Source organism: Crassostrea angulata, chromosome 10 (assembly GCF_025612915.1).
Source record: "Crassostrea angulata isolate pt1a10 chromosome 10, ASM2561291v2, whole genome shotgun sequence".
NCBI classification, from domain to species: domain Eukaryota; kingdom Metazoa; phylum Mollusca; class Bivalvia; order Ostreida; family Ostreidae; genus Magallana; species Magallana angulata.
In genome coordinates, this window is record NC_069120.1 from 4,768,662 (window position 1) to 4,785,000 (window position 16,339).

A 16,339-nucleotide genomic window follows, 5' to 3' on the forward strand; every position below is an offset into this window, starting at 1 on the left:
AATAACGAAATACTAGGCATAGGCGTAGTCACAGGGGGGGGGCAGCGGGGGCACTAGCCCCCCCACTTTCAGATATGGGGGGGGCAAGAGTATGTCTGTGCCCCCCCCCCCCCACTTAATGTCGAACAAAATCACAGCTATGTTGAAATTATATTAAACCATTATAACAGTTCTCATTTTATGGCAGATTTATTTTATTTTCAGCAACAACTGAGTAAGCATTTCTCTTGAAGTAATAGTAATGTATAGTAATTAAATCTGTCGAGACCTCTTGTGTTCGCATGTTTGGGATAGGGAGTGCGGGTCATAAATTTGACCTAAGTTTAGACGTTTCTGTTTCACTCAGCATCTGTTATCTAACATATAACTGATTGTGATTCTGAGATTCTGATTGTGGTATACCTGTGATGAATGTCAATCAACTTTAAATGCACTATTTGAAGTCCTCTCATTCAACTTAGACAGGGGCTTGATATTACATGTTTTACATCTTAATTTCTTTATATTACACGTTTTACATCTTTCTTGGATTTGAGCCCCCCCCCCCCCCCACTTTTAAGTTTGTGACTACGCCTCTGCTAGGTAAGCATTCTATTGCCAAATCACTTTGATATACGGCTTTTCTATCACTTACATGGTCAGAGCAATGCTTTGTTACATTACGATAACTGGACAACTACTGCGATCAAACGAAGAGCAAAAGACTAATTAAAATAATACGAGTGGTTCGTCACATGGTCAGATCTATAAAACAGGACAGGCAAAGCTTGGGCTTCGAAAAATACTCTCTGCAAAAAATGATGGAAACCCTTTGTAAGACTCAAGCAACAAATCGCTACTCGCTTTTTGCTCATCGGGATAGGTAGATGGTGTGAAGCCCCATGTCAGAAATTGCACTCCATTGATGGAAATATTTATTTTATCTAAGAGTTATTGTATTCAAAGTTCTATGAACAACAACCAAACCATTGCATTGCACTGAACATTACTGTCTTTAACATATTAACGTAGACATACATGTTGTAATTTATGTTGTTATACTTTTATGTTAAATACTGAAATCTAATTGGTTAAGACGCAGTTGATAATCCGTTCTATTACCCTCAGCGTTAGCAACAGACTTGACAACGGGTATCACAACAAATTGTTACATGCGCGTAAATTATGCGCGAACGGTTCGACGTAGAATTCACGTCATTTCTACATAAAAGCAACTAAGTTTTCTTTAAAAGTTAAGACATTCAGTATAATAAAATAAATAGTGCCTGTCTGGAAGGGTAACAGTTGAATTTGAATTTCGAATGTTACCCTTCCAAACAGGCACTATCTATCTATTATTTGGAAAATACGTAATTATTGTATAATCGATCAGTGTGTTACATAGATGGAAAAGCCAGTAATTGATTTTGGAAGTTTTTACCGGATCTATCCTTTAAGACGCACCTTATTGTAGAAATTGAACAAATGAATGCAATTACGTTTTCCTCAAATAAAGATATAGATTTATTATCAAAATAAACGTAAGTCATATCGTAATGTGTATTTGTTACTTTTGATTAACAATTTGAATCGTTAGACAATGAAAAAAGATATAGGGGTTAATTCCTTACAAGTAAAAATGTATGTGACATAGAACGAAAGTAATGAAGTTTCCTTTTTTCTGATCCGCGTTAATAAAAGGTTAACCGTTATACTCAAATAAAATTACATTGATCACTTCATTCACTTGCCTATAACGGGAGCCTTGATTCACTGAGCACGATTACAGTTAAAACCCTCGGTTCTTGATCGCTAAACTTATATCCAAGTCAGAAAAAGTCGTCCACAGACATAAAAAAAAATAACAGTCACTTGAATTTTGTTTGAATTAAATAACTTGTGATGGAAAGTATTGAGAGTCTTGAGAATTCTATAAAGCCGGTTACGTGTTGAGTTAGGGTTGTTTCAATGACGCGGATAAAAAAAAAACCTTTTGGATTTCTAAAGGTTACATTGCAGAATTAAAGAGTGCATCTTATCAGAAAACTTCTGATCGATTATCGCTTATGAACAAGTACTAGCTTTTATACTGGTACCTCAGAGGGCACTACCCTTACTCCGATGAGTCTGTATCCAATGGACATTTTTTTTTTCTTCAAAGCAGTGATGGCGTGAGTTGTGAGAGCTGCGTGATACCAGGTCTCTGTTCTGTGGAAAGGACATCAACAAAAGGAAACTCGAAACGCCTAATGGAGATGAACAGTGTTGGTAGATGGAGAAAAATTAAGATTCTGCAGAAAATGGTCAATGGTCGACCCCCCCCCCCCCAATCCTCTTTTCCTATTAATAAAAAAAATATTTACTGTACAAGTAATTTTCTTGCTTAAGTGGGAAATTGAGATCTCGTACATAGATTTTGTAGACTGCAGTCAGAGCTTGACACATACTGGTTATTGCGTAGTAATAGACTAAATATTCGACAACTAGATATTAATATAGGTCCATAAAAATTAGTTGTGAAAACCATTGGCGATTTGAACTTCTGTACCTTTTTAGAAGCTTCTAGAACTACTGTTATTGCATGTGGAAGCTATTTGAAAAAAAAACATTGTGGATTCTGTGTGGAATAAAATCTTTGTGACAATAGTACAAATTCCCACTTCCTATATGTCACGATAACATCATTGATTTTTCGCTATAATCAACACAAAAGTACACGGTTTTTTTTTCTCCTTTTTCAAGTTTTTATAATAGCAAACAGGAAACAATGTGGAAGATGAATCCAGACATGGAAAAGAAGTATAATTTGTTTCATCAAATTGTTATGGTTTTTTTTTTTTAATTAGACCTGCTACTCTTCATTGCACAGTGTGGACGCTGTGACCCTGCGCCACGGCAGTGTAACATTGTCCCCTCTCCGTGTCACACCGTTTTTAGCCAGACCTCAGTTCCTCTCTAGCACGACGATTTCCTTCTTCGTACAACGTACAAGAATGCGTAGCACTGTCTGTCCCAGGACATGGCGCGCGTGCGCGGATCAAAGGACACGGCTTTTCTCGTCAAACATACACGTTCGAATTGTCAGCAGGGAAATTCGTCAGATGCTCCGGAATTTTATTGACACCGTGCTGTTATGTTCAACCATCATTTAGAGGTTATTTTTGCTGAGTTTGAAATAGATGAAATTTGTAACCAATATGACTAACGGAGTGACAAAACGGCGCAACTATCCCGTGGAACAAGGCCAGGGCATACATCCACGAAGGACGAAACAAAAGCTGCAATTCATGGAAGACTGTTTTCTCTATAAATTTGAAAACAAAATATCGATAACATAATAAAGACAGTGAATTTGTAATATAGACTGTTTGTATGACAGTAAGTGAGGCAAACAAAAACACGTCCACTTTAGAAATGCTGCGTTTGAACGAACTACGATGACATTCAATATATTAATCATATAGTAATCATACAAGTTACAATTTTGTGCACCTGGACGGAAATAGGTCACAATAGATACATGAACAGAGTGCACCTGTTTGCTCAGTGAGTGCAGGTAAACTACTGGTATATCCGTCCCGCTGCAGCCCCTTCTAACTACCATAACGTTTGAAGGAAAATTTACCCCTTTTTTAATTCGATATCGATAATAATCGGACACACGATAATGAATTATCAGTCGATCACTGGTAAATTAAACATCAATGTTCATTTTATTTAGTAAAAACACATGAGGCCCATGAACAACAGTGCTCACCCAATCACCAGTGTCAAATGTTGACAAAAGTAGCTGTTAAACTTCATGAATATTAAATACATCATATAATTCAATAAAAAATCATGACAAAATACACATAAAATCCATGCAAACATTAACATTTTCCTTAAAATTGTATAATTTCGGGCGCTAGGACCTACGTTGGATATTTTTGCTAGTAATGTGCAGAAACACGGATAGGAATTCTGGGAAATATGCACTCCTGTTTGTCACAGTCAAGAGATACAAGAATTTTTGTTCGGTGAGCAATGTGGTTCATGGGCCCCCTGTTGAAAAGCTATTCCATTTTGAGTGCAAAATTCCCTCTGGTTTTGACTCCTTCCTCAAATTCCCTCCCAAGAATGGTATGGATTGTTTTGCCTTTATTCAAACTTAATTTTCACAAATCTTTGCATCCATTTTCTGAATTACATTGTTTTCTTTCTGCTTTTCTGTTTAAATTGGGCCCTCTGTATGACCCCCTTGTAACCTCTAGGTTTCGTTGTAAAAAACAATTTAAAACATCTATACCATGACCTTCTTTCACAATTATTTCAAATATTGTAGACTTTGTGTAAATTCTTGGAAAGATTCTTGAGGTGGAATAACACATCGTCATAAAATGGCTGACATCTGATCGAAACGACATTTTGTTTTATTAAAATGATCTTATATACAGCAACATATCTTACTTCATAGCCGAGTAGATGAAGTGTCAGGCTTATGATCCGTACATATACACCGAGATCGAATCCCGCATGGGCTTTTGTTGTTACTTACTGAATTGATTTTTTTAGATATTCATTTTTTATCCCCAATTTGCAAATTTTTTGCTTATTTGACATATATGTATAGTTTATTTATCATTATATCTTTCATAATCAAATAATTTACAGTTAATTTTCTAACCATTACTTGAAAGACCTTTACCCAAAGGCAGTAGTGACAAGTTTGGTCGCAATTAGGCCAGTTATTCGATCTTTCTGTTCAGTTTAGCAAATATTTTTTTTTGGGGGGGGGGCATTTTTTTAATTTCTTACACTATAATCTGGAAATAATATATAGTAGCATTTAAATCCATGGGCGGATCTAGATTTTTTTTCAAGGGGCTCCGATTCATATTTTTTGGCAATTTTACTATGTTAATTTATAAGAAATTTGAATTTTCCAGAGGAGACCCCCTCCCCCCTAGTTCCACTCATGCAATAAAAAAAGTATAAACAATGTTTATAAATACTGAATGTTTATTTGTATTATGCTTCATTTTTTCACACCAATAAATACGTAATAAAGTACAAATCAATGAATATGTTTGGACGGAACCAGGGGACGGATATCTCGCAGAATAGAACTGAGAAAATCATTTAAACCCACGAATGTGTAGATACATGCAGAACAAACAAACATTGGTACATGTGTTCAGATAGAATCTCCATACATCCAGCAGGTGACAGATGTGGGACAATTTCCACCTGGAGACAGGTATACAGAGGGTGATGGTATCGGAGCTAATCAGTGAACTTGGTGAGGCACACTTTACACACTAGCTTGGCTATCAATGAAGGTTTGGCACTCTCACAACCAATGAAGCTTTGTGTAGATTGTACGGTTATTGAGTATAATAAATGGATAGAACATTTCTTACAGAATATGACTTAATTGAATATATTATGTTGTTACTTTTTACATTTATAAAAAAAAGATCACACCATTGTTGAAGCAAGCCACAGGTAGGGATAACCTGTAATACAGTGCAGGGTCAATGTTCTAGATCATAGACTTCTTTGGCAACACTTGATCAGCAGCACATACAGAGACGAGCAATATACAGTTCAAATAATACGGAATGAACACAGCGCTGTTTTGGAGTTACTTCAAGGCCGCAAGGACTAGGTTGTTTTCTCCTCCCCCCACTGCTAGTAGACGTCCCCCCATCACTGTGTCCAGGGCTTGGACCGGTTTGTGCATCTGTACCTTGCCAATAACCTACACAAGGGAAAGGGAGAGAACTCAAATTGATTAACTAATGAATAAGCTATGAAACCACAGCAGCATTAAATCTTGATATTGATATTGATTTTGAGTGTGTGACAGGCTTACCTCCCCTGTGACTGTGTTGATGGCCTGTACATTATTGGTGCCACTCCCCCCGGCCACCACCACATCATTGTCACAGAACTGTGAACAGTACAGGTAGGCACCGTCATGTCCCTTGTAGTCAAACGGAATGTTCTTATCCAACTTGCCCTCAGTGTAGTTCCACACTTGTAAAGCATTGGTAGCCACCCAGGACCCAGTCAAGATTTTCATTCCCTAAAATAAAAATAAACATAAAATGGTGAATAAAACAAAATGCAACACAGAAATCTATTGAACTACAAATTACCACTTCATACCATAGACAGTTTCTGGCTTTATCAACTCTGATCTATCTTAACCTAACTTCCAATAATTTAACACTCTTTTATATAAAACCTACAAAAATCACAATATCGAACTTCTTACTTTAAGACGTGTTTACTTTAGAATTCATTGTCACACCAGCATGGTTAAGAATATTTACAGTTTTAAAGACTACCCAGGAGTTTGAATTATTTAACAGAAAATTGCTGCACATGTGATGAAATACATAATCCTCTTAAAATAGATTTCAACATCTCTGATTGTAACGTATCAATGCCTGCTGACTTCAATATTAAGTACTAAGTTGCCTCTTTCTGTGGCTCTTGTTATTCAGCAATGAGGAGGGACTATACCTTCAGGTCCAGACTGTCTCCACAGATATGCGGCCCGTGAATTGTTCGTTTTACTCCATCATTTGACCGAGCATCCCAGATCTGTTCAAGAAATCAATGCATGAAGAATTTCCTGTGATTATCATTAATACCCAGTAAATATAATATCTTAAAATAAAACTTAAAAAACAACAAGCAAAACCACTACTGTGCCTGAGTCATCAGGGTTAAATCACTGCCAAATGTTCATGCACAATTAAACAAATCAAGAATCTTTTTGTGATCTGCCATTTTTGCTATATTGATTAGGATATTTTTTTTTATGGCACTCTGTTAAGTATATAAAATATAAAATGTTAACATGGAAGCATTGCTATATCTCAGGTACAAATGTTACGGTGATTTCAGGATAGCCTTTGAAAGGGGACGAAATTAACTACAATTTGCTTCTATAAACCATTCTCATTTTCCAGTCAATACATAATTGCCTCATGAATCCACAACTGATTGCACACACTTTATGTCTTACGCCCTCTTACAGCTGATGTTATCAGCCCAGAACAGCTAGCTGTTCCTCATTGAACTGGCATTATATAGTGCCATTTATTTCGTTATATGTTTTTGGCACTTTATTGCGGGTAAACAAAACACCAAAAATGGGTCATTTATCATGCTGCACTCGATACATGTAAACTAATGAAGATAGAAATGCAAATGAATTATATATACATTAGACAAAAAACTTCTCTTTGACAGTACAAGTAAAAATAGATATCTTTCCGTGAAATTTTGTGTATACAAACTTTTGTTTATTTAATTGAATTTTTCTAGCAGAGCCTAAAATTAGGTAAACATTCATCAGGGTCAAACCACTGTACAGAATGATTGAAGATTCTGTTGATTCTGATAATTACAGTGTTACGTATACTTGTTGTCAAATTTATATCCTAAACGAGGTTCAGACAAAACTTTACAAAGCACCTGACAATTGACTAATGATCAAGCAACAACTAATGATCAATACCAAAATGTGAGGCCCAATCGGTTTTGAGAGGCCAAATGAAATTTGAGATGCCTAATTTGAAATCTACTTAAAGGTAATTTTGACAACTGTGCAATATCTGAGATCTTGAGATGTTGCATGCAGATTGAGATAATGATACTTGGTAAACAAATTCATATTAAATTGGATAAATTGATGTCAACTTTCCGATGTTCAATTTAGTAAACAATTAGTTCAATTAATGGACTTGTATTGATAAGGTGATTGATTCAAAATTCCTTTTATATGAAGTTACTAGATCATCTTTGTAAAAAAAAATTTCGCATAGTTTTAAAAGGTTCCAACATGAAGATGATTAGTTTTATAGAGATTCTTCACAGTTAGGATATATAAGGGATATTGTTTATAGAAGCCCTTTGTTTTAGGATTGGATTATTATTGTGAGGTACGTATCCTCCACTCTCAGATGGATTATCAAGAGGTTCTTATCTTTATAAGGATAATTTTTAGAGACTCCTTCACAGAGCAGGATAATTTTGAGATGATTGACATGAGATCAATTTGCGAGCTCTCTTGTTCTGAGATATCACTGAGATATCTACCTTGAGATGATTTTCCCATCCTCCTGTCACAAAGATGTCATCGTACTCAGGGTGGTACTTTAGAGCAAACACTCTCATGGCACATCCAGCCGTCTGGATCTCTGTAGGGTTCTGTTTCTGGCTATATCCCTCGTATGTGTGGACAAGCTGCAAATAGAGCAATCACTCAATTATTTCCTAGAAATACGGCTAATATTCTAACAGAATATATAAGCCTCACAGTAGTGACAACACATGCAGTGTTGTGTAATAACTTCATTGAAGAAATTTTAGACGATAAAACATATTTCCTCCAAGTGCAAAAGTACCTGTCCTGTTTTTGAGTTATAAATTCTGATGCTCAAGTCCCTTCCTCCAGTGGCAAAATGTAGGCCATCAAAATCAAAATCCAGGCAGTTAATTTCATTATCCTTCTCTGTAAAGAGATAAATGTCATACAAAAAAATACCCAAAAGAAAAATAACAAATGTTATTGATCGAAATTTGCAGCAGACCTCTAACGACAGGATTAATTAAAGTGATCTTGATTGTTTGGACGGTTACTTTAAATTGTTTGTTATTTGTTATGGTAACTTGTATACCTGAAGCGAACTCCTCAATAGCACCAGTGTCGGTGTTGCAAGAGAAGATCTTGCCATCTGATGTTGAGGCCAGCAGGATGTGATGTGCTTTGGGATGGAATCTCATGCACATAATGGCCATTCCCCCATAACGAGATTTTCTCAACTCTGACACCAACTCACCAGTAGTGGAGCTGTACAACTGAAAAACAGCAGGAGTCAAAGAAACATAACTCTGTGTCAACTTAGTATACACACATTATATAAAGCTGTCATTATTTCTTTAAATGAAGAAAAGAGAGAGAATGCACATGTAGTTAAATGGGACAAGTCTTTACAACTTTTTTCTATTGTCAATGTTGCAGTTTTTTTCAGCAGAAATAATGGGAATTGATTGACGGTATAGTGTTTTATATGATAGCCAGATCGAATACCATTTATACAAAAAATAGCAAAAATTCAATCAATATAATAGTCTTGTGAATATAAATTGGCAAAGGTCTCGTTACTTTGATTTTTGTGCTTGCAAGCTACTTTGATGTGAAGTTAATTAGGCCACAATAAAATTATGGTTTGTTTGGAATTGCCTCCCGCTTCATTGAAATACCCCCAGCTAATAAAATTTTATTAGCAAAAAAATACAGAATATTTTTTTATATATATATAGAAATGTTTATTTTTTACCTGTTTTTAATTAGTTAAAACTCAAGTCCGAAAAAAAAATCCCCTCCCTCCCTCCCTCCTAGGTCTAGAAACCTCCAAGCAGCTATTCCGACAAACATTTTTTTACGGATGGCCTTAGTGACATCAAATTTGAAAATCTGTACACAAATTGGGGATAATTAACTGACATTTTGTTTTCACATAGGGAATACCAATTTGAAATATTTGCATAATGTTTGGGCATTTGACTCATGGTACTGATAAATAGAAATCTTGGTGAATACCCTGATGGCACCATTCCCATGGCCCACTGCCAGGACTTCCCCACTGTAGGAGTACTGAAGCGAGTAGATGCAGTCCAATGCAGGGTCAAAGGGGATCTCCTTCAGGATTTCTAGCTTTGTGAACTTCTCAGGCCAGTTCTTCCCTAAAAACAAAATAAAAACATGCAAAGATCTTGAATACTGACATAGTTATGGTAAAGAGAATCTGAAATCTGAATGGTCAGCTTATATTGCACAATTAATGCAGAATCTACAAGAAAAACAGATGTCACAGCAAATTACTAAAAAAGGAAAAAATTCATATCATATAATTATCATAATCATCAATTCCTCTCTCTCATCTTCTCCTAAATCAGCTGGCTCTCTAAAATCAAACAATCCCCTCCATTCACTCTTTACATTTTACACCTAAATTGATTATTGATTGCATGTTTAAACCAATCAGTATAGGCCGAGATTAAATCTACTGAGCAGTCAGCCCGGAGGGACATCAAATGAATGGCTGATATGATCCGGCTATTACTTTGTCAACACTTGCTTCTGCTGGTCTATGGTCAACCACAGAGAGACAAGATTGGTTATAAAGTTGGTATTAATTTGCACCATCAGCTGAACACCAGCACTCCATAATAGCAGGAGATTTACTTGCTATAGCCAATAAATCACATTAATTTGAAGTTAAGAGCCCCATGCAGTTCAGATTTACCTCAATCCATGTGACAAGCAAATACTGGTAATGATGCTACATGCAGCACTTCACTTCAGATGAATGTCACTCTTAATCTAGTGTATCAAAAGCTATACAACTATTTCCAATAGATCACTGACCAATTTAGATAAAAGTACCCACTATTATTTCAAGATTCAAGCTCAAAAATTTTACTTAATGACTTTAGCCTCACTGTCTCTGACATATCATGAATAGAACAAATTAACTGTTATCAAAAGTAAATCACTGCATTGTATAATCGTGTAGCATTATCAGTTTTGTTACCTTGTTCAATCACCTGTCCAGCATCGAGTGCTTCTTGTCTGCGACGAGCCATGTTCTAAACAAGAACAATTCTGTTGATCAAGTTTAGGACTATTACAGGATTAATCAGAGAATGTCAACACCGATTCTTGTACAGCCAAGATCAAATGTCACTCATCCCTAGTGCAAGTCTAGACCAGCAGCCTACAAAAAGCATTTCAAATTTTAAGTTCTTTTTTAAAAAATTCTAATTCAATAGCCTAACATTAAGATAAAATGCTCAAGTCTCTTTAACAAAGTAAATGAAGTTTTTGATTATAAGTTTATGTCAGTTTAAATTGGTTTTATGATGAATTGCATGAATCTAATGCTTGTGTTTAGAATTTTGCTATCACTAGGTTAGAAGACATTTAAATTGAATGGTCTTGGCACAGCCAGCAAGCAATATTAATCAGGATTGTTGTTCCAGGTACAGGTACACGGCAGAATATTGAACCCTGTGTATATAATGGAAACTCCTGAAGCTTTAACTAGATACTACACAGTTTAAATACACTGTTCTAAAAATCTTTTGCAAAGAAATGTTATAAATAGTCTTTGAATACATCAACTTTACTGTTTACCTTTTTTAGAAAAATCATGGAGAAAACTGATAAATTACATGTAAATACAAATACTTTTTAATTAAAAAAAACAAACTGTCTTGGAATTGTTTGCGGTAATTTTGATGCTCAAATTCAGTATGATCGAAAACATTAGAATTAGTAAACATGTACCATCTAGTTTACCGCATGTGCAATAAAATGCTAAATTCCTACCTTGTTGTTTAAATCCTTCCAAGGAAGAGAACAAAGATATGTAAATTAAGACTATCTCTCCACGACTGTTATATACTCGGATTTTAAACTTGCTTTTAAAAGTATTGACCCAAAATGGTTGTTGATCATTCCATTTATATGTTAAGCAGTGGAGGACTCTGTCTACAAGGCCATGAGTATTGGTGCCCACAATGTAACCTTTAAATTAATAAGATCAATGATTGATCACAATGAACGCCAGGGGTTCAGTAAATACCTGGCTCATTCTAGAGCACCCTAATCAACTTGCTGGAGTGAATGGTGGAATGTTATTTGTGACCATTTACATTGTTTATTTGCAGAGTTCTTATATTTCTAAAAGCACAATTAACATTTTTCTCTAATGTATATTTTGCTGATTGGAATTTTAAGTTTTAAAAAAATTCTTTTCATAGTTTCATCATATAATAAAGATTTTAATTAAACTATAATGATTTGTTGGTAGTCTGCAAATCATGCTATAATTTTAACTACTGGTAATACAAATCAGTAATTCATTATGTACAATTCACAATAATGAATGGGCTCTTAATAATGCAACATAGAGAAATCAGTTTTCCATAAATTCAAGTGCGTGGCCTCATATGCAATTAAACTTACTTTGCAGTTGCTGCATGGGTAAAAAAAGCAGGGTTGGCCGGGAAATACCAGTGCTGCAGGGAATTACGGTGGTAAATACCGGTATTTCCTGTCCCGTTAAATACTACTGTTTTTCACTAAACTGGGAAATACTGGGAAACACAAATTTATAATCTTTATTTCTTTAATTTGTTCAATGTAAAACTTATGTTTAGGATATAAGATATTAACAATAAGCATCAAAAACCAATTTATCATACTTTCCCATTTCACTGTCAGTGTATGAATCTTAAATTCACCAGATCACCTATTCCCAAAGACTTCTATAGCTGCTAATGTACAAAGTTTATTCCAGCTTTTTGAACTTCAAGTTTTGTGTTTTACAGATTTATAATTCAAAGCACAAAATAAACTGTTATAATTAGTGTAGGTGTTACAAGTAAAAATTTAATAATCAAACATGTTGTTTTAATAAATAATTGACACTTGACAGTTTTGTGCACCTGTTTTGGGGAGATATATACTATGAGTGGGCCTGATTGGCTTCTTCTTAGGTGTGTTGCAAACTGAGGTAGTGACACAGTCAAACTTTATTTTTTCACAATTTTCTTGCCCCATTTTCACACTCACCAAATAACCAGAAAATGGAACTTTTGATATCATGTTGATAACTGTATAGATGCATCTTTACCCGACTAAAGCCTTAAAAACAAAATACCGGTAACAATGGTGTATGAATGAACCATGTTTTGAGTATTCATAAGAATATAACCAATGCATTACTGACCAGTCAAAACTTGTTAAAATCAAAGAACATTATAAAATGTCATATAGCTGACAAGGTGTACTATTGTCTACATCCCTACAGATTTGATTAAGACTAATGTCAAAGTATGAAGTACTATAATATGTAGTTGTACTTTATTTCCCAGTATTTCCCGGGAAATACCAGTAATTCCCGGGAATTACCAGTATTTCCCACCGTCCTGGGAAATATGGGTATTTCCCGCTTTTTTGCCAACCCTGAAAAAAAGCCATATACTGTGTACAATTTCATTTTGGTTCATCAAACTTTTAAAAAATTAATTTTTATTATTTAATTTAAATCCACTGGCCTCCATAGCACAGCTGTGTTTAAAGAGAATTATCAGATAATTTATCATTCTTGTAAGCCTCATGCATGTTTTACATTCATATATCTGTCATTTCTGTGAATCTGTCATACAGGCCCACCCTGGCAAAATTAAAATTCCCTGTTCACAGAAGTCAATTGGTCATAAAAATTGACAGCAATTTTGTAAAAAATACAATCTGTTGAAGAAGAGAGCTACCTTAATTTTTACATACACTGCAAGTACATTCAAAACATTTCATTGGTACCAAAACATCTGCGCACTATATATAAATAATCTTTCTCTCTTTTGAAATATTATAATATAATCTATGATTTATGAATTTAGACACTGAAGCGTTGAAACCCCCCAGTGACCATGGAAGTATAAAGTTAAAGTGCATGGTGAATGATATTTTAAATGCGATGTTTATAAACTGCTTTCAAAGCTAATGTTTTATACAGGTCTTCCTGAGCAATTCCATTTATAGAATTAAGATCGAGTCCCAGGTTCGATTCCCAGTCCAGTCATACATATATTTTCATTGTATATTTGCTCACTCCTTCGTAGTATAATACCTAATATCATAATAATAATAATAGAACTATAAAGCAGACAAAAATATAAGAGTTTCAAATTGGTTTTTATTCATTAATTACACCAAAATCTGACAAGAGATTGAATTCAGGGTAAAAAGTCTGTCTCGTCCATCAGTATTTCTCCCATCCCGTTAATTTGGTGCCGTGCCAACCCCTGGAACCGATAGGTTAACTCCTGCAGAGGGAAGAGCCTGAGGGGGGAGGGAGAATGTACGTGAGGGTCAGAATTAATAGTTTAAATAAAGTTTACAAATAGCTCATTTGGTAGAGCACCTGACTAGAGATTCAGGGGGCCCGGGTTCAAATCCCAGTCTGATCTGTCATTATTTATCCCATCCCATTACACTATATCATGTGTTTCAATGTGATGGAGACAATGCAGATATATGCTGCATGCTTGCATGACAATGCATGGTGTTATGCACAGTAGCGGTACGGTATGGGTAAACAAATGTAGTAAACTGGTCGTCATTGGTTAGCACCACGTTAACCAAAAAATTCATAAAGCCTTCAAAAGTTTTTAATCACTTACTTTTTCGTTGTTTTATTATAAATCCAAGCACTCTCCTTACAAGTGGTTGCTGCAGACGCTTTCTTTCGTTAGTCGATTGTGCGCAATAACGCCGGAAGTTACTTTCGGGTTACTCTGGAGTTTTCTTACTAGTCAGAGTGGTCGAAGATGGCGAGGATTTTTTTCATATTGAACCTCACATGTTGATGTAAAATTATCGTGTTTTGCATAAAATATAATGAAAATTGTATAGTTATTCTATATTTTATATCTAATATAGTGACAGGGATTTATGTGAGACATTATTTTTGTCATCATGCCCCCAATATGTGGGAATTTTGGAAATATAGAATGACCTTCTAGTTTAGTAAATTGTCAACATTTTCAACCATGACATCAAAGAGAGAAGTTAGGATCTTACTTGTTGGAGATCGTAAGCATGTTTATGTTTCTTCTTTATCAGCTTTGCTTTGAAATCAAAGTGTAATTTTACACAGTTTTCGCCTTTTGGGAAGCGGTCGGTGCAGATGTTGCATAAGATGCACTGGGATGTATCCACTCCCAGCATCCTTGTCAGCAAGCGCTCGAGTTTCGAAAATAAAAGTTAATTTCACTGCAAACAAGAAAGCCCTAAAGCTTTACTTTCTTTTTAGATTTAAATTGCTTAACGTCTATTGATTAGTTTTAAATTGCCTATTTTTAAGATAAATCTACTTTTGTTCTATCAGTATAAGATACATTTGGTACCACTGTTTGTATTTGAATTTTTTTTGAAATAGGAAGTTTGGTGGTAAAATATTTTCAAATCATAATAATTTTTAGCTGGTGTTGGGAAGACCTCACTGATACTTAGCCTGGTCAGTGAGGAGTTTCCGGATGAAGTTCCAGCTAAGGCAGAGGAAATAACCATCCCTGCCGATGTCACTCCCGAACGAGTCCCCACTCACATCGTGGACTACAGCTGTGAGTCAATACATATATATATTTATCCATTTAAGTTAGTCAATTAAAGATTCTAATATTTAGGATAACCATTACTTCAAAAACCAATGATAAAAGTTTGTAATTTTGTTACAGCACAAGAGCAAGATGAAGATATACTCCAAGAAGAGATGGCAAAGGTAATTAATGATTAATTAGCTCTCATACCAACTCTAGGACATTTTTGGTGTAAATAATTCAAATTGACATTTGCATGTTTACTCTAAAATGAAAGAATTATTGAAATGATCATGTAGGTATACACATTTTTTCATATTTCAGTCAAATGTTATCTGTATAATATACTCAGTGGATGATGAGGACTCCATTGAAAGAGTAAGAATTTGATATTAACTATGATGTTTGTTTTATATCACACAAATTATAATGATTTAATAAATGAATGGTTCTTTCAAGCTGAATGATATATTGAAATAAAAGAATCAAATTAAAAGAAATTTGCATTTGAATGATAATTGTTTATATGTCAGATTACCTCATTTTGGTTGCCTTACATTCGAACTCACTTGGGAGAGGAGCATAAAGTTCCTGTTATACTCGTGGGCAACAAGTGTGATATGATGGACTTCAGCACAGAGGAGGTCTGGCCATTCACTCCTAATAAATATCTCTTCCTAAAGTTTTTTCATTAAATGCTGTTGTTCATAAACATATACAGTACATATTTGTTTGAATTTAGTTTTACAAATGGTGAATAATGTTTTCCATAATTTTTATTGTTTTAAAATCACATTTCAGATCATGAGGCCTATAATGAATGACTTTGCTGAAGTGGAAACTTGTGTTGAGGTTCGTATGTATTTCATTACAAAATATTTGGTGATAAGAGGACTTAATAGCTGATAGTTGCAGTGATTTATACATTATAACATATTCATCATACATTTATTTTATAACTTTCAGTGCTCGGCCAGAACCCTAAAGAATATCAGTGAACTGTTTTATTATGCACAAAAGGCAGTGCTGCACCCCACAGCAGCTGTCTATAACTCAGAAGAGAAGGAGGTGAGTTGGATATTGAGGTTTATAGGTGCAGATTGTGCTTCCTATATTACATTCTTTATATCTAACATACTTAATCTACCATAATATTTGTATTTCCAGCTCACATTGCAGTGCAAGA

The 16,339-nt window shown here is 34.9% G+C and overlaps 2 protein-coding genes across 6 annotated transcripts in view; one reads left to right on the forward strand and one right to left on the reverse strand.

Annotated features, from left to right (window-relative positions):
* Nucleotides 1-4,962: 4,962 nt before the first annotated feature.
* On the reverse strand, nucleotides 4,963-14,342 carry LOC128167084 (WD repeat-containing protein 5-like). 2 transcript variants are annotated; one of them, XM_052832607.1, is made up of 9 exons: nucleotides 14,236-14,342; nucleotides 10,578-10,760; nucleotides 9,584-9,726; nucleotides 8,658-8,838; nucleotides 8,385-8,491; nucleotides 8,077-8,223; nucleotides 6,493-6,573; nucleotides 5,837-6,049; nucleotides 4,963-5,722 (listed from the first exon to the last, which is right to left on the reverse strand). In XM_052832607.1, exons 2-9 carry the CDS (start codon nucleotides 10,627-10,629, stop codon nucleotides 5,606-5,608), a joined length of 1,041 nt encoding a protein of 346 aa, XP_052688567.1. In that variant the 5' UTR covers nucleotides 10,630-10,760; nucleotides 14,236-14,342; the 3' UTR covers nucleotides 4,963-5,605. The 2 variants fall into 2 exon arrangements, with proteins under 2 accessions (XP_052688567.1, XP_052688566.1); XM_052832606.1 differs by lacking the exon at nucleotides 14,236-14,342 and adding an exon at nucleotides 11,375-11,559.
* A 31-nt stretch (nucleotides 14,343-14,373) lies between these two features.
* LOC128167082 (mitochondrial Rho GTPase 1-like) overlaps nucleotides 14,374-16,339 on the forward strand; it is a 10,147-nt gene continuing 8,181 nt past the window's right edge. For 3 of the 4 annotated variants that reach the window (XM_052832600.1, XM_052832603.1, XM_052832604.1), the window contains exons 1-8: nucleotides 14,374-14,647; nucleotides 15,037-15,177; nucleotides 15,292-15,335; nucleotides 15,478-15,531; nucleotides 15,687-15,797; nucleotides 15,955-16,005; nucleotides 16,120-16,221; nucleotides 16,321-16,339. The exon at nucleotides 16,321-16,339 is cut by the window's right edge and continues 23 nt beyond it. In XM_052832600.1, coding sequence (XP_052688560.1) covers nucleotides 14,605-14,647; nucleotides 15,037-15,177; nucleotides 15,292-15,335; nucleotides 15,478-15,531; nucleotides 15,687-15,797; nucleotides 15,955-16,005; nucleotides 16,120-16,221; nucleotides 16,321-16,339 — 565 coding nt within the window. In that variant the 5' untranslated portion in view covers nucleotides 14,374-14,604. The remainder of the gene's footprint in view (nucleotides 14,648-15,036; nucleotides 15,178-15,291; nucleotides 15,336-15,477; nucleotides 15,532-15,686; nucleotides 15,798-15,954; nucleotides 16,006-16,119; nucleotides 16,222-16,320) is intronic. The other variant, XM_052832601.1, reaches the window with a different exon arrangement.

Excerpts from the sequence above, each read along its gene's own strand:
- LOC128167084 (XM_052832607.1), bottom strand. The coding sequence starts at position 10,629 with ATGGCTCGTCGCAGACAAGAAGCACTCGATGCTGGACAGGTGATTGAA. Across the intron at positions 8,492-8,657 it reads TATTGAGGAGTTCGCTTCAG|AGAAGGATAATGAAATTAAC; the intron begins GTATACAAGTTA and ends ATCTCTTTACAG. Across the intron at positions 5,723-5,836 it reads TCAACACAGTCACAGGGGAG|GTTATTGGCAAGGTACAGAT; the intron begins GTAAGCCTGTCA and ends TCCCTTGTGTAG.